The sequence below is a fragment of the Pteropus alecto genome, unplaced genomic scaffold (genome assembly GCF_000325575.1).
Source record: "Pteropus alecto unplaced genomic scaffold, ASM32557v1 scaffold52, whole genome shotgun sequence".
Taxonomy (NCBI): domain Eukaryota; kingdom Metazoa; phylum Chordata; class Mammalia; order Chiroptera; family Pteropodidae; genus Pteropus; species Pteropus alecto.
In genome coordinates, this window is record NW_006433941.1 from 4907215 (window position 1) to 4925184 (window position 17970).

At 46.1% G+C, this 17970-nt stretch overlaps 1 protein-coding gene across 1 annotated transcript in view; it reads right to left on the reverse strand.

Annotated features, from left to right (window-relative positions):
- The window catches only part of DRG2 (developmentally regulated GTP binding protein 2), a 19362-nt gene extending 8384 nt beyond the window's left edge, over positions 1-10978 (reverse strand). The window contains exons 1-8 of the mRNA XM_006908443.3: positions 10781-10978; positions 8766-8926; positions 4095-4184; positions 3423-3483; positions 1798-1888; positions 1140-1212; positions 924-1014; positions 1-22 (exon numbers count right to left, since the gene is read on the reverse strand). Coding sequence (XP_006908505.1) covers positions 1-22; positions 924-1014; positions 1140-1212; positions 1798-1888; positions 3423-3483; positions 4095-4184; positions 8766-8926; positions 10781-10844 — 653 coding nt within the window. The 5' untranslated portion in view covers positions 10845-10978. The remainder of the gene's footprint in view (positions 23-923; positions 1015-1139; positions 1213-1797; positions 1889-3422; positions 3484-4094; positions 4185-8765; positions 8927-10780) is intronic.
- Positions 10979-17970: the final 6992 nt, after the last annotated feature.

Consider the following 17970-nt stretch of genomic DNA (forward strand, 5'->3'; position numbering starts at 1 on the left):
AGAGCACTTCCATTGAAGATCTCTGAGAAGCTCAGATTAAGGGCAAACTGTGCACCAGCAGGCTCCTCATGCCCACTCAGATGAGGGCCTGAAACAGCCAATCAGGAAATATGCTGGCTGAAAGAGACCTTGGAGGTCATCTGCTTGTAAGGTTTTACCAGATTTTAAAGTTTGGTGAGGCTCCTTTTTTTTTTTCAAAAGGAACCAAAACATGTAAAAGTTTTAACCAACAGTTTAAATCTTTGCTGTTAGGCAAGAAAGCCTACTTGCCAGAATCCCCAAAGCACCTCAGTGGAACTTCAGGTTTCAGTGCTAGGAGCACTGTCTGAAAGTTCTGGTCTAACTCAGCTTGCCCCTCATGCAGAACTCTCCTTAGGAGCCACCCGGCCTCTGCTTGCATATCCGCAGTGACGAGGGCCTCACCACCTTGCTAGGCAGTCTGTCCTATCATGAGTTCTCTCCATGCTGAGCTCAACTGACTCTAGGGCCTTAGCCTGTCCTTCAGAGCCCCAGAACCCACACAGCCCGACAATACTTCAGTGGAGTGTGCACAGACTCCTGGTTCTCCCTGAGGCTTCTTTAGGTCAGGAGGCCAAACCCCAGGGGCTGTTTCCCTCAACATCTCATCTTCCCTCCAGATGTGACTGGCCGCCATAGCACCTAGTAGTTGGCGAGAAGCAAGGAAGCTACTGTTGAGTGCATGGCTGTGGCCCAGCCAGCTGGAACTTAGTATGCACAAAGGCAAAGGAAACAGGAAGCGTCTTGTGTCAGCGACTGCAGCTTTCTTGGAGCCTGTTTCAGTGGATCCAGGGAGGCTTGGGGTGGTCTACTGGGGTAGGCCACAGGGTGCCCTGGCTCTGGTTGTTCCTCCCCTGCCCTGAAGGCTGTGGGCTCTCTCTCACTGCTCTTTTCAGGAAGGATACTGTACTCATGCAGGATCAGCTGCACCAGCTTTTCTGAGCACTGGGTCAGTGTGACTGTTGAGTTAAAGGAGATGCCACCACCTTTCTTGGGCTGGAGGAGGAAAGGGGAAGAGATGCTGACAAAGGGTTAGCTGCAATGGCCTCATATGCCTTAGCTGTTGTCTGACCCAGTCCCAAACCACCCATACTGCAGCCTGAAGGTAAGAGGGGCCTCACCTTGAAGTAGATGTTGGGCTTGTGCTTGTTGAGGCGGATGCCCACTGACTCCAGTTCTTTCTCCAGCAGAGACCTGGGCAGAGCACCGACAAATTTTCACAGGGGCCCTGAGGCAGGCCGCACAGCTTCTATGTTACACAGGAAGCCCCTGCCCACCCACATCAACACCCTCCTCTACCTGCCCCCTACAATCTAGAATATTCCTTCCCAATGACTCAGAGCTACAGAGGAGGAGCTTCTGGACCCTCTGCCCAGTCCAGAGCAGACCAGCCAAGTCTGTGATCCAAGTGAAAAGGCAGGCCTGGTATGCCCCTTAGCCAGCAGGCTAGGGCATGAACAAGGCTTCTGTTGCTTGGGGCTAGGCTCCTAGTAGGTTCTGGGCAGTGACTGGGTCACTGGGCCTCTGCTAGCAGGAGTCAGAGCCAGGCCACATACCTTGGGCCTAGGACAGCCTCTGTGCTAGATGTAAGCCTCTTGGAGAGGATGTGTCTCTCCAAGGCTCAGTGCATTGGGTTTAACCTGTGGTCAGTCCTATCACTACTTCCATGTGACAAGGCCAAGCACCCCTTGGACCATCCAGAAGCTCCGGGACACATCTGCAGGAGCCAAGGTGTCCCAGTGCCATACCTAGGCCTGCCTCCTACCCAACCCTGCAGACCTTTGCACCTCTCCTTTGGTGGCATCCAGCATCATGATGACGACATCAGCTGTGCGTGCCACAGCAATCACCTGCCGGCCACGGCCTTTCCCTGGACAGGTAGAAAGGACATTACACAGTGACACAAACAGGACCCGTGTGACCCCCACCCAGTCCACAGCGCCCGGACTCCTGTCCTTTATAGACCTGCCACATGCCACTTTCTGGGCTGTGATTTCTTTGGCATTTTTCTTTCATCTAGATGCTGTCTGACTCATGGAGACTTGTTTTAGAAGGAAATCCAACATCACCGCCTTGGGAGAAGTGACATCCTCCCTCTCCCCCTACTGTGTGGCATGCCCTGTGCTAAATGCTTCATGAAAATTTCCTCACTTAATCCTTAAAACTATCACATATGGTTAGTGTTGAGGTTTGGCTTAGAGATAATCATTTCTTCGAGAACACAAAGCTAATGTGATGCCAGGATTTGAACTCGTCTGCCCTTTCTAGAAAACAGGGTGTTAGAATGCTCACCCGGGGCTGCAGAAAGGATCACAAGAGACAACAAAGGAGGAGGTGCTTTAGAGACTACCATACAAAAACCAGACCTAATTATTATTAGACCAAAGAAGTCAAGAACTTTGCCAACATCACACAAAGTCAGGGACCAAAATAGCAATACCAGGATCTGTGTAGTATGGGTTTCAACTATGACCTGCCTCCCTCTTCTAAGAGTAAGAGGTTAGACAAGGTGATCTCCATGGGCCAGCTGCCTTCTGCCTCCAGCCCATGCCCTTCCACCACATGTGACCAGACCACCTCCAGATCCCCAATATGCTGGCTGGGATGGCATGGAGAACCATCACCACTCCCCACAAACCAATTCAAATAGGCAGGATCTCGCTACAATGAGGGTGGTGGGGCGTGGGAGGGTGTATAGCAGAGATTGCACTTGAATACCTAGAGAGGACACCTCGCTGCCAGCCAGGGTGGGGCTATAGAACCAGAGAGGCAGCTCCAGTCCCAGCTCTGCCACTTAACAGCTGAATAGTTGTTTAGGGAAGACCTTTAACCTTTCTGTCCCTGGGGTTCCTCCTGGCTATAAAAAGGAAATGATGATGCTCCCTAAGTCATAGGACTATCTAAGGATTAAGTGAGATAATGATCAGCACAGAGCCCAGCACTTAGCAAGTGCTGGATAACCAGCAGTTAGTAATCATCTCTGCAAATGCTGGATGCAGCCACCTGCCACCAGAAGCACAGGCATGATCCTATCTCAGAAAAATAAAATAAAACGAAAACCCCCAAAACAACGAAGGACAGAGCTCCATGACTAGGAGCATGGTCTGAGTTTGCCAGCTAACAAGAATCTTAGCAGGGGGCATGGTGGAACACATGGAGTGGAAGTGGGGATTCAAGCCCATTTGGTAAGCTGGGCAACCTTGGGCAAGACATTTCATTGCCTCAGTTTCCTCAGCTTTAAGATGTGTTTCTCCTGGGAAAAGCGTCCCTTAGGAACAGAGCACTGAGCAGTGTGAGGAGCTGTGAGCCCCATCCATCAATCCTTAACGGCCACATCCAATTTTAACAGTGAGGCTCCTGAGTCCCCTGAGGGAGAAGACAGGCTCTGGGTGCCCATCTCACACCTTGTGCTGCGCCTTCAATGATTCCAGGAAGGTCCAGGAGCTGGATGTTGGCTCCTTTGTACTAGGATGCAGAACAGAAGACGGTAAGGTAAGGATGGGCCACCGCTGGGCAGGGCCTGCCTGAACCCAGGACATGTACAACAGCCTACAGCTAGGGGCTGTAGGAACCTTGGGGTCAGCCTTCATGGCCTTGTCTGAGCCACCTGGGGAGGGCTCTAGAGTTTTCAGTCTCATAACATTCATTGCTGATGATAACAGCACTTCACAAATCAAGTGCTTCATAGTGAGAGGCTCAAGGCCACAGGACCTGGGCTGCCCACAGCTCTAAAGCTTCATGGGAAACAGGATCCAGCCAAGCAGCAATGAGTGACCTGAGCTGGGGTGGTGTGGGCGAGTGGAGCACAAAAGGCACTATACGCTGGCCTGACTCCTGAAACCAGTTAGGATTGCAGGATAGGCCAGGCATCTCTGGAGTCTTAGCAGCCAGAATCCCAGAAGTGCCAGTGCTTGAGGGCAAATAAGCTCAGTTCAGAGCCTTCCCCTACACAGGGACACCCATCCCTCAGAAACAGACACAGACACACCTGCACAAGCATGCACATAACATATACACAATTATAAACACAAGCATACACCCTTTCCCCTCCTGAGATCCAGCAAACTCCAACTTACTTCAATAACCCCGGGGATACACGTCAGGGTTGTGAATTCATAGGATGCAGCTTCGCTGGCTGTGGAGGTCATTAGACTCAAGAAAGTAGACTAGAAGAAAAAGAAAGCCACTGTATTGAGGAATCTTGTCCCAGTCTCCTTAGAGAATCTCCACAGGCTGCGAGCAGCAGGGAGATCCCTTCCTCACCCTCAGCTTGGTGATTGGAGGGGCTGTGAAAGGATCAACACCTGGAAAAGTTGCTTCTAGCCCCGCCCAGGAGGAGATGGGCACCAGAGAACCCCTCCATTCCTCGGAGGCCTCAAGGCCTGTGTCAAGAGGACACAGGGACCTAGTTTCTTAAATCAGGGGCCCTTCCCTAGCTCCACAAAACCCTCCAGACCTTCCTGGGCCCCAGAGAACTTCGAGATGGCAACAGCCCCATGGCACTTGAAGTTGCTGCTCACTCAGGGAGAGGCAAGATATACAAGGAGATACTCACCTTCTGGTCTGAGACAAAGCCAGATGGTGGGAGAAGGTGCTGAGAGAAAGGGAGGGGTGAGATGAGAAAGACCTAGATGGAACACTGTAGGAATGGAGCTGTGGCTTGGCTAGATGACAGAGACCTGGCCTGGAACCTTGCCTCTGCTGGAGAACCCTGGGCAAGAAACTTAATCCTCTAAGCTTCAGAGTCCTCATATGTAGAGTGGGCATCCAATCAGGGCTGCATGGGGGTTAACGGAGATGACAAAGCACAGGGCACACTGAGTCCAGGTTACAGCAAGACCACAGTGCTGGATACTATGGCCCAGAGGGCAAGTGCAAAGCAGTGGGCAGTATGAAGAATAGAGGAAACCCAGCCCCAGCCTCCTGTGCCCATCTAGTCAGCAGGGCACCTGGAATAAAAAGCCTGAGAAGCAGTTGTGACGAGGACAGTGCCGCCTGGACCTGGGGCTTGTGTTGCCTAGACCCTGCCCCTCACTGCCAGGCAGGAAGTCTGGGGACATACCTCACTCACACACCCTCAGACTTCTGAAACCCAGAATGGGGCACATGAAGGAAACACAGGCCCCAAATCCAAAAACACTCCACCCTGGAGACCTCTTGGAAGGAGGGCAGGGGGAAGCAAGGGCTGCCGAGACACGGAGCAGTGGTTGCTGGAAGATGTCCCTGATCCTGTCTGGCCTCTGCTGGAGAGACCTGGGCCCTTCCATGGCCAGAGAGCCTGGATTTCTACCAAGGTGGTGGGGTCTGGCCAGAGGGCCCAGACCACAAGGGGCATAGACCCTGGGAACTAAAGTAGCTTCTTCCAACCTGAGCTTCTCATCTGGTAAAGAAGCCCTTGGAAGACTGGAAAGTAAAATCAAAAGAAAAGACTAAAACTAACGAGCTCATAATAATACACAAAGAGGTAAAGCTTGGAAATCTTCATTTGTCACCTGTTGGACAGCTGTGAGCCCAACGTCTTGCTTGATCTTTAAGGGCAACAGGTAAGCATCTATCCTACCTTTCCTGGTGGAACTTTTCGGAGTAACCAAACAGCTCACACTGATGAGACACAGTGTTACTTTACTGAGGAATGTCAGCTATTAAATGTGGAAGAAGAGAAGTAGAAAATTGCCATTTTACAACCACTAATAAAAATCCGCAGGCAAAGACAATTCACTGGTGCCAAAGCCACTAAAAGGATGTTGACAGGGCCTGACTTCTATGAGCCACAACAGTAGCACCCCGCAGGCGATTTTCTAATTTGTTTGTGTGGGGAGAATGTCACTCTATGGAGGGGAACACAGGGTGTCCCCTCTTTTACCCAGTGGTCTTAGAAATACAACTAGCTCTCAGAGATTTTCTGGCATGGTGTAAAATGAGGTGCGCACCATCTCCCACATAAAACCTGGGCAATGTAGTCCCAGCTTTCAGCTCACGGGAAGTATAGTGAATAGACAAACAAGCTAAAGCACAGCATAAAGAAGCAAGCAGACCACTCCAGAGCATGAAATTTTCTGTAGGACAACTGGTCTAGTTTCTTCAGTGAGTCAGGGTCATGACAAAAGGGATTAAAGCACACAAAGGGACAACACACACAGGGGTTACATGTGGTTCCAGAATGAATCCTAGTTTGGACAGACTAGTTGCAAAGGCCATTTTGGGGTAAATACTGAAATCATAATATAGTCCAGGCATTAGACAAGTAATTTTGTTAATTCTGTTAATTTTGTTTGGTCTGATATAACAGTTTGTGGCCAAGTAGGAAAATGTTCTTATTCTTTGGAGATACAAGCTTAAAGACTTAGGGGTAAAAGGTCATTAAGCATGACACCTGTAATTTACTCAAATGGTTCAGTCAAAACAAAACAAAACCCCATACACTCATACATACAAAGATAGAGATAGAGCAATATGGCAAAATGTCAGTCAGTGATGTATCTAGATGGAGGGCATATTGTATCTGTTTTCATTTCTTCTGCATATTTTTAAATTTTTATTATATAAAATTGGGAAAAATGAGAAAGGATCAAAAAGACAGAGCAATCTGGAAACCATACCAGGATTGAAAACTGTGAGGGTATTCAGCCAGCAGAGGGCACACTTGGGGGATGTCTCTACTCTCTTGGCAGGAGGGGCTCCTGAAGCTGGGGTGTCTGCTCCTTCTGAGAAGCTGAAGCAGGAGGCCCCTGAGCCATTCCACATCCGGCTTTTGTGAAGTTGGAGAATCATGAGCACCCCATCACTAAAGGAATTCATGCACAGGCCAGAAAACTACATGTAAAAGGGGTGCTCACATTTTATGAAAGGGTTGAAAGGGATATGTTAGATGAACTGCAAAAGGCTTGGAGAAGTAGGAGTTACAAGGGGCTCGGCAGCTGATTTCCAGAGTATTTTGTAACTTTCATCTACAGCAACTTTCCCAGCCTCACTCTACCTGGCTCAGATGATTACTAAAATGACATTGTTTCCTGAGCCCACACCATTAGAGGACAAGGAGAAAATCAAGCAGCTAGGTATTGATAATAAAATCTAATTGGGATAAGAATGTTCCTTAAGATTAAGAAACATTTAAGTGCCCCCAGGAAGGAATCCTGCAGATTCCGAAGCAGAGCCCAGTCTTAGTCCAGTCGGCATCTGCCCCAGCACATGCAACCCAGCCTAGACACAGCACTGTATATAGTGGGTGCACTAGGAAATGTTCCCAGCTGTTCTCAGCTGGAGACAGCTAGAGCTTATTTAGTGGGTAAGTGGCAGGGCTGATGGCTGTTTTAAAAACCAAAACCCCTGAGCCACTGTGCCTACATCTAGGAATGCTTCTTCCAGAAACACAACTTCAATGCGCAAAGCTCCAAACACAAGGACATTCATTCACTACAGCACTGTGTGGTCGAACAGCCAGGTGACCAAGGTCAACATCAACTGTGATTAGTTATGTTGATAGTATGTACCCTTGATATGATGTGATAAAAATGGCACTTTACCTCTGTGGCCTTCCTCCCAAACCTATAACCCCAGTCTAACCATAATAAAAACATCAGACAAACCTCAATTAAGGGACTTTCTACAAAATATCTGACTTGCACTTCTCAATACTATCAAAGTCATCAAATCAAGGCAAGTCTAAGAGGAGCCTGAGGAAGACATGACAACTGAGTATAATGTGGTCTCCTGCGACAGGTAAAACTACGGAAATCGGCATAAAGTATGAACTTTAATAAATAATAACAGATAAATATTGAGTCATAGTGTGATAAATGTACTGTACTAGTATAAGATGTTTACAATAGGGGAAACTGGGTGTGGAGTATACAGGAATTCTCTGCACTGGCTTTGCAATTTTTCTATAAATCCAAGACTCTTCTAAAATTTAAAGTTTATTTAAAAAAAAAAAAAAAAAAAAGCCAGTCATCTCAGTGCCTTTTCTGCTCAAAACCCTTCAATGATGTTTATTTTACTCCCAACATAAAAATATAGATTTTACACTAAACTAAAATGCTTACAGAAAAAACCTTCTAGAAAATTCTGTAGTGTTCCCTGATTCACTCTTCTTCACTCAACGCCAAAGTTATGTGACAGCCCTCAAGGAAATCCACCCTTTATAATTCATCTCCTACTGCTTGCTGCTCACTCAGACCCGGCTACCTTGACCCCCTTGAATACACCAAGCAAGCTCCCACCTATGGGCCTTTGTACTCACTGTTCCCTCTGCCTGGGATGTTCCTTCCCCAGGACTCTGCAAGCTCCCACACTTCAGTCAGGCCTCTGCTCAAATATCTGCTCACCAGAACAGCCTTTCTGGACCCTCGACATAAATTGGTGGGACCTCGACCCCCACTCCACACACCCCTCCAAAGCAGTCCTCACCACTTAATACACCTGATACTCCATTAGCTTACTGTCTTTCTCCCCTGAGAATGGGAGTTCTGTAGGGGCAGGAACAGAACTGTCTCATCCCCTGCTGTATCTCCAGCACCTGGCACATGGTGTACACACAATAAATGTGCACAATGGATGAGCTAAGTGGAGCTACTTCTGCTAGAGCTGTAAGAATGTTCTCCATGTTAGGATGATACAGGGGTGAGACTTTATCCTGGGTCTTCTCTGTCCCTGGAAATAATCCAGAGGGGCAGTGAGAAGAGGCATAATCATGTTTGAAAGGAGACATCCCGCCTTTCTGCCCAAAGCCCACACTGATCATCACTGACCTTACCCACAGAAGGAAATCCAATCAATGCCACACGGGCATCGCCTGACTTCATGACATCGAAGCCCTCTCCTTTGGATGAGGCCGATTTGGATGGTTCCAGGAGCTGGGCCCGATACTTGGCAAGTTTTGCTTTCAACAAGCCCAGGTGATACTCGGTGGCTAAAGGATGAAAAGCAAGATAGAAGGTAAGTGTTCAAAGTATCCAAGCCCCATGGTCAAGTGGGGCCCCATATTCAACCAAGTGTTGGCTGGGAATATCAGAACCATCTGCAATCATTGTCAGAGAGATCAGGAAAGAAAAGACCACCCCTCTGCTTAAAATGACCCTTGGCTTCTCACTTCATTTAGAATAAAAACAAACCTCCTTATTGAGACTTCGATACCCCATGTCAGTGGTTGTCAGTGGGGGAAGCACCATTCCATGAGACATTCTGGAAATTCCCAAGGATGTTTTCCACTGTCACTCTGATGGTAAAGTCCTCACTGACATTTATTGGGCAGGGGCCAGGGAAGCCAATTGCTGTACAAGGTGTGAGTTAGTCCAGCATAGCCTAGAATTGTCTGGTGTCCTACATGACTTTTCATGTCCCAAAGACATCTAGAGGGAAAACCTGGGTTAGGATCACTGGGGCATGGAATCTAACTATTCCACATATAAACACAGGGCATTTTTTGCAGTGTGAATAAATGCTGAAATTTCCAGGAATGCAATTCCTATGTATGTTCAGAGAAGTTTTATTTGAAACTATACCTAGAGTTGCTCACCATCCTGGAATCTTTCCACCTTAGTAAACCTAGCCTCTACCCCAACACTCTGCTATATCACCCTGGTTTGTCTTCACGAAATTTATTACTGTCTAAAATTATCTTATTTGATTACTACTTTACAGACTGTCCACTGGCAGGTCAGCTCCATGAGGGCAGAGATGTTCTTGCTGTGTTTACTGCATTAACCACAGTGCCTAACACATAGTAAGGGCTCAGCAAAAATTTAAAGAATGCATGATAGAAGCCCCTCAACTTCTTAGCCTTTACAACTAAATGGTGCCAAAGGAGGACAGGCACTGAGACTAGCCACCTAGCATTCCTTGGTTTCTGCCCCTGTAATCCCACAGCAGGTCTGGCCAGACACTGGGCCTCACCCACCTTGGCCAATAGCATACCCCATTACTCAAAACCCTCTTTCTAATCTAGATTATTCTCCTCAGCGTCCCACCTTGACTCCCATGCTTATGCCTCAGCAATGACCCTCACCTGGAATATCCTCCCCTCCAGCAGCTCAAGTGCCACCTCCTCCTGGAAGCCTTCTTGGGTGCCACCATTTTCCTCCACATTTCTCTTCTCTGAGCTCCTGCAGCCCTTACAATCTTAAATCCAGATTTGATGCTTCATTATGTGCTATCCATGTTGGGAGGTTTACTTTAAATACTTAGTGTTCACTATGTGCCTAGTGCTCTGCATATGCTATCTAGTTTAACTTAACCTATGGGTAGGGGATTATTGTCCCCATTTGCAGATGAGGACATCGAGCTCAAAGAGGTGAAGCGACTTTCCAAGGTTTCACAGCAGGTAAGTGGGTTCAAAGCCAGGTGTGCCAGACTCGAGTCTTGATTGCCACCACAATTACACCCAGGGTACCCCGGCTGCTAGGTGAGGTTGTATCTGCGAGCCGTCTTCTCCCAGCCTTCCCAGAACAAAAGGGGAGAGAACGAACCCTCCAAGCCCAGCCACCAGGTGAACCCTGGCTCTGCCTCTCTCTGGGACTGATGCTTGCGCTGTAGCTGGGATTTCTCTATCAGGTCACCTGGCCTGGCATTGATCAGATCTCTCTGAGGTCGTTTGCAGTCCGAATGGGGCCAGACCCTGCCTGGCCCTGCCTGCCTCGGCACAAATCCGGCACTTCTCTTCGGCTTTGGAGCCGGCTCCGGCTCTACCGCTGGAGTTGTTCCCCGGTTTAACAGACAGGAAAACTGAAGCGGGCAGAAAGGAAGGCCCCGTCGGGCAGGCCCTCACCCTTGTTCTTCTGCGTCCGAGCGATCTCCTTTTCGATCTCGGATATCTTCTCCAGAATCCCCATGGCCGCGGCTGAGCGTACCAAGAGAGACAGCGGCGAAGCCGGGAATTCCGGCCTTGCGGCGGCGCGGCGGCGCGGCGGCCAAACAGCCTGCTCCCGGAAACCCACGAATAACAGCGTACTCGTGCGCCGGGTGCTCTGGGATTCAGAGTCCGGGTGGGCGACGCCGAGCGGAGTGCCAGACACAATTGGTTCCGCCTCTGAGCCGATGACGGCTTCGAGCCGCTAGGATGGGCCAGGGTGGGGGCTATGCCCGGCAGGGGCGGGGTCGTGCTCTCCTGGACTGAGGCAAGAATGGGCGAGAACCAGCCGTGGGAGACAGAGAAGGAATCTTACATGATGAACCCTGAACTGCAGGTCCCGAGCATAACTGACTTTGCAGGTGTATAGAAAAAGCGTTGAGCCTAGTGGCTCTTGTTTTGTGTAGAGGTTAAAAGCGGGTCCCCATGACCACATTAACCAAGAGTTCCAATTTAGCCTTGCTCTCTGCCATCAGATACCTCCTGATATGATGCAGTGTAGACAGCAACTCTTATGTGGAATTCTTGCCAAAAAGTACTGTATCTGAGTTTAGACATGAAGAAACATTAGACAAATCTAGAAAGTGGTTCATTTTGTAAGACAAGTGGCCTGGGCTCTTCGAAATTGTTAATGACGGGCAAAAAGGCAGGGAGGCTGTTCTAGATTAAAAGACATTAAATATAATGTGTGGACCTTGTTTAGATTCTGGTTGAAAATTTTAAAAGTAGCTATAAAAACATTCTTAGGACAATTGAGGACAAGTTGACTTTGGACAGGATATTAGATGTTATGGAGTAATTGCTAATTTTCCTGGGTGTGATGATGTAGAATGAATGTCATTCTTAGCAGATGCATGCTGTGGTTTTTAGGGATTGTCTTAGTTTGCTTAGGCTGCCGTAACAAAATACCACACATTGAGTTGATTAAACAACATAAATTAATTTTCTCAAAGTTCTAGAGACTGAAAGTCCAAAATGGAGGTGCCGAGTGTGGTTGGGAGCCCTCTTCCCAGCTGGGAAGGCAGCTCTGAACTTTGCTTGTTCCTGCTGCCCAAGGAATCTTTGAGATAAGAGTTTACAAACTTCTGGAGAGGCTTCATTTGATTGGTGCTTCAAAAGACACAGTAGTCTCTGTTTATCTGCCATTTCTGTGGTTTCAGTTACCCTAGACAACCATAATCTAAAAATACATATTAAATGGAAAATTCCAGAAACCAATTTATAAGTTTTAAATTGTGCACTGTTTTGTGTAGTGTGATGAAATCTCACACAATCCGGCTCCATCCCTCCCAGAAGTGAATCATCCCTTTGTCCTGCACATCCATGCTGTATACCCGCCCATTATTCACTTAGTTACCTTCTCGATTATTAGATGGACTGTCATGGTATCACAGTGGTTGTGTTCAAGTAACCCTTAATTTACTTAATAATGGCCCCAAAGAGCAAGAGTAGTGATGCTGGCAATTCGGATATGCCAAAGAGAAGCTGTAAAGTGCTTCCACTAGGTGAAAAGGTATGTAGGTACAGGAAAAAACATAGTATATATAGAGTTTCAGGCATCCATTAGGGAATGAGAGGAAATATTTGTAAATTATATATGATAATATTTGTGAATTATGTATCTGATAAGGGGTTAATATCCAGAATATATAAAGCACTCTTATAACTCAACAATAAAAAACAACCCAATTAAAAAATGGAGAAAGAACCAGAACAGACATTTCTCCAAAGAATATATACAAATGACCAAAAAAGCACATGAAAAAAATGCTCAAGATCACTAAGGATTAGGGAAATACAAATCAAGACCACAATGAGATACCACCTCACATCCATTAGAATAGCTGCTATCAAAAAACAAAACAAAACAAAACAAACAAAACCCAACCAAAATATAACAAGTGCTGGTAAGGAGGTCTTGGAGAAATTGGAACACTTGTGCACTGTTGGTGGGAATATAAAATAACTGGTTGGAAAATAGTATGGCAGCTCCTAAAATATTTCAAAAGCATTACCATATGATCCAGAAACTCCACTTCTGAGTATATATCCAAAAGAATTGAAACGGGGTCTCAAAGAGATATTTGTACACTCATGTTCATAGCAGCATTATTCATAATAGCCAAAAGGTAGAAGCAACCCAAATGTTTGCTGGATGACAAAATGTGATATGTACATTCAGTGGAGTATTATTCAGCTTTAAAAAGGAAGAAAATTCTGACACATGCTAAATGAAATAAGCCAGTCACAAAAGGACAAATACTGTACAATTCCATTTATATAATGTACCCAGAGTCATCAAATTCATAGAGGCAGAAAGTAAATTAGAGGTTACCAGGGGCTGGGGGAGGGAGGAGAAAGAGTTAGTGTCTAATGGGTACAGAAGTTCTGTTTGGGATGATAAGAAATTTCTGGAGATGCCAATGGTGATGGATGCACAACAATGTGAATGTACTTAATGCCACTGAATTGTCACTTAAAAATGGTTAAAGTGGTAAATTTTATATTATATATATTTTACTACAATTAAAAAAAAAACCTCATTACATGTGATGATATAATTTGCCAAAAAAAAAAAATAATTTGCCAAATAAAAACAAAAAACAAAAACCTTTTGACTATTATCCCTCCCAGTGATTTCCTGTTTATTTGCTTTCCCTAAGCAGCAAAAAACTGCAAGTTGCCTAGTCTGTCTCTGCTTTCTCCACTCTTCTCTCCTAAACCCTCTATGATCCTGATTTGCCCCTTCCATTCTGTGGAAGCCACTCTTATAAGGTCAGAAGTGAACTTCACATAGCTGTACCCCATGGTCAACCCTCAGCATCATCAACATAGTCATTGACATAGTCATCCTTCTAAAGGCACAGCAGTCAGATGGCTTTCAGGTCACCAGCTTGCTGGCCCGCCTCTGGCCCGCCTCTGGCTGTTCCTTCTGTCTCCATCACTGATTCCTCCTTTTATCCATGAGCTTTTCATGTTGGAAGGCCCCTCCGTCTACTCTCACCCTTTTGGTGATCTCATTCCTTCTCATAGTTTTAAATACCCCATCTAGATACTGACAGCTGTCAAATCTGTATCTCCAGTCCAGATATTTCTCCTAAATTTCAGATCCATACACCCATTGCCACTTGGATGTCTACTGTGTATTTATCTCAGACTTAACATATATCCTGCTCTTCCCCTCAGATCTCTGCTATTCACAGCTGTTGCCCCTCAGAAATGACCCATTGTTCACCAAATCTATTTCCTTGTCCCCTGGGCACCCATTCCCCTACAGTTGGATGTGGCCATGTGAATGGGCAGAAACAATGTCACCCTTTCTGGACCTGGTCTGCAAAAACCCACCACTCGATCCTCCGCCTGCCCAGGGCAATCTCAGAAGGCACGGGTTAAGGATGGCACAGTTTCTATTGGCTGAATCCCTGACGATTGATGGAGCAGAGTCCCCCACCCCACCTTGTGCCAACTGGACTTGATGTGAATGAGCAATAAGCTTCTACTAGGTCAAGCCACTGAGGGTTCAGGGTATATCTTTCTAGTAGCTGGTACACATAACTGTTCTGTGTTTTTTTACATTCTGGATTTGTCTATTTGGCATCCATTCATCACAAGACCAATTATTTTAACTATATTTTTTTATTTTCTGTATTTTTGATACTCTGGCATTTATGGTCTTACTGTCTTACTGATTGGGGAGACACTGCTGCCCCCACCACCCAGGTCCAGCCAATTCTTAGAGCACAGGGCTCCCCACTCCCCAGTATGCTTTTCATATGCATACAACCAAGCTGAAGCCCACAAACCCTGCCACCTCCTTATCAAACTCTCATACACCAAATCAATATTCCCCTTGCCCTGATTAACTCAGACCCAGGTACCAGACAACAAGGAACAGTCTCATGCCCCAAGGCCCACTGGAATTATTTAAACTAGCCAGTCTTGAACTGTTTGCTCTGCCCTGCATCGCCTTTCTCTCAGAAACCCCAATAAAGACTCTGGCCTCAGCTTTCCCCTAGCTCCTTTTGCTTCTGGGCCAAAACCTGGTACTTCCCTTGTGGCCCTGTGTGGCATGGCATACCCCCTCCTCTTGAGAAATATAATAAAAGTATTTTTCCAATGGCATTGGTCTCTCCATGTCTTCACTTAGTCACCTCCATAAATTAAAATCCCAAAGGAAACAAATGAGACAGTAACCTTAATTAACACAGTGGCCACTCCATCCTTCTAGCTGCAGAGGCCAAAAACCTTGGAATTGCCTGGACTGTTCTGTTACATTTCATATCCAGTCTGCCAGCAAGTCCTTATGGCTGGCTGTACCTTCAAAACATGCAGATGCCCAGCACTCCTCTGCTGTTACCCCACTGCCTCTCCCTGGGTTTTGCAGTAGGCTCCTCATTGTTCTTTCTGCTTGCATGCTTGATCCCTTTCAGATCCTTTAAAACCTAAATTAAATGATGTTCCTCCTCTGCTCATATCCTCTAATGACTAGTCTTTCTCTGAGTAAAAGCCAAAATCCTTATGTTGGCAAAGACCAACAGGGTTCCACAGGGTCTGACTCTCTTACCCCTCCCCACCACTAACGTTGTTACCTCTGCCCTCACTTCCTACTTACCTACTTGCTGTTCTTCTAGCTCAGCTGGCTCACTCCCCCACCTCTAGGTCTTTGCTTAAATGTCACCTGCTCAATGAGGCCCAGCTTGATCACCTTTTAAACAATTGCAACCTGGACCCAGCCGCAGTCTGAAACTCTCAAACCTCTGGCTCTGCTTTTTTCCCCTGTAATGCTATCACTTAACATCATATCTACTATTACATGAATTCTTTATGATGTCTACTGTTATGTATGCCCCCCACCTCCACAGAAACACAGACCATTCTTAGGATTTCTTATCTGGTGTACACATTTGCATCCCTAGCACAAAGAACAGTGGTTAGCACTGCTCAATGAATGAAAGTCCTGGTGAACATAAGCACTTGCATGTGAAAGGATAGTATCATCCCTTCTTTTTATTTTCCAAGGTCTTGAAGTTCCGGATGGGGGTGAGTTCTCACTGGCTCCATCTGCACACTAACCAAGAATACCAGGCTGATTCTCTATTTTGATGTCATGCTACTGAAAACCTGCATTGCCTCCATGCTGTGAGCAGCACATTCAGTTGAACCAACATTACAAGCCTGAAAGCCTTCTTCTCATTTTTGGTGGGGAAGGCTTGCTTAATTACTTGAACTTCCCTGCATATTATCCACCTGAGAACTTTAAGGCACTCTGGAGGTCATAATAGAACTGGTCTGGCGAGCTGACAAATATAAGTTTAAATAAATTTCCAGGTCATTCCAACGTGCAACCAAGTTTGAGAAGCTCCACTCCAATCAGTGCCAGTTAGAGATGGTGTGGAGGGAGGGGACCACTGAGCAATTATGGAGAGGAAAAATGACTAATGCAGTGAATGATGAGGCAAGCTGAAAAATCAGAAGGAAAAAAATGGCAAAATAAACTTGAACTTCAGCATATGCTTCTCTACAAATCAAAAGCCTGTGTGTTTTTCCTCCTATGTATAAATGGGAAGTGTCAATCTTTAGATGTTTTAGAAGGGAAAATCTGGAGGAAAAAGCTGCTCAACTGCAATCCAATTTCCAGGCACTTTTTTGTGTCAAAGCCAGCTGCCTTTTTCATAACTGAGCAATTTTAATACCTTCCTCCTCCAGCGCAGTTCAGATCAATGGAAACAGCATTGATATTTAAGATTTTCCTTCTATTGTCTTGCCGTTGGTTTCACACTTAACACAATCTACACATTTTCTGCTGTTCCTATGTATGGCTTAAAGCAAACTAAAGGTTAAAAATTGAGGATCTAAGAACTGAGATATGAAAGGTTTTATTAGCTTTGGGGGTCAGAAAATCCCAATTTCCCTTCTATTGCAGACTATCAGTTCCCTGAGGGTGGGGAGTATGGCTTATTTCTGCATCATCCGCAATACCTAGAATGGCACACTGCATGTAGCAAGCCTCAGTCAATATTCTGTAGCATTATTACTAAGCGAGAACTACATTTTACATGTGTGGAGGATTTTTACAGCTTATAAAGTGCTTTTAAGAAAAGCAATGAATCCTCAACAACGCTTTGATCCAGGTAGAGGTTGTTCTTTCTACTTTCTAAGTGAGGAAATTTGGGTTCAGAGTCTAGCTAATGCACAGGAAGTCACTTTAGGACTTAGAGGCAGATCTGGAAGGACCTAGGTCTGAAGGCTTTTTCCACTACAAAACAACCAATAAATGGTGTCTTCAACCAAGAGTCCAGCATTGTGAATAGTCTATTCCTTTCTCAACACATCTTGGGAGAAGAGTTTATTATTGCTCAAACAACATGAGAACAGAGACTTTATACACACAGGGGAACTCTGCCCTGACAAATAACATAAATTCCCTTAAAATTTAAACCTTTTCAACACTGTAAACATTTTCTCAAAAATTCAAATGATGTTTACAGCTATGTTCCTGGGTGCTGCCTAGGGAGGTGGCACCTGAAACCTAACACTTTAATAAGGTGTTCTGCCACAAGATCAGCATGATCTGTTAAAATCAGAATCGAGCTTAACAGGCTGAGTTAGGGCCCTAGGTTACAGGGTGCAAAGAAATCAAGGGCCAGAACTTGCCACCTACATCTGGCTTCAGGACATTGCTGGTGCAGCCGTTCAGGAACTGAGGTTCTTTGGGGCTCAGGTACTTCCTCCAAGGACCAGGCACTGAGGGGAGAGGGGCCACTGCCTGTCCGTCCACATCGCCTGTGCCAACGCCAGACTGCGAAGCAGATGGTGAACATATAGCTTCATTTGCCTATTCTGTGTTAAATAAAAGTATAAATTCTGAACACATGCAAAAAAATATAGAAATCAACAAAATACAGCTCGAGTAGAAGTACTGAGTGTCTGACAACATCCAGAACGAGAAGAAAATAAGGGCATGGCACTGCATCGCTTCCCAAGTAGGCCTCAGCCTTTTCGCAGCCTGTAGGGGTCTCAGGGTCTCCAGTGGCCCAGAAACCTTCACAGGGCCAGAAAGAGGCTGGTGTCTTCTAACTAAAAGATTTTGATTTAGAAATAGGACAGAA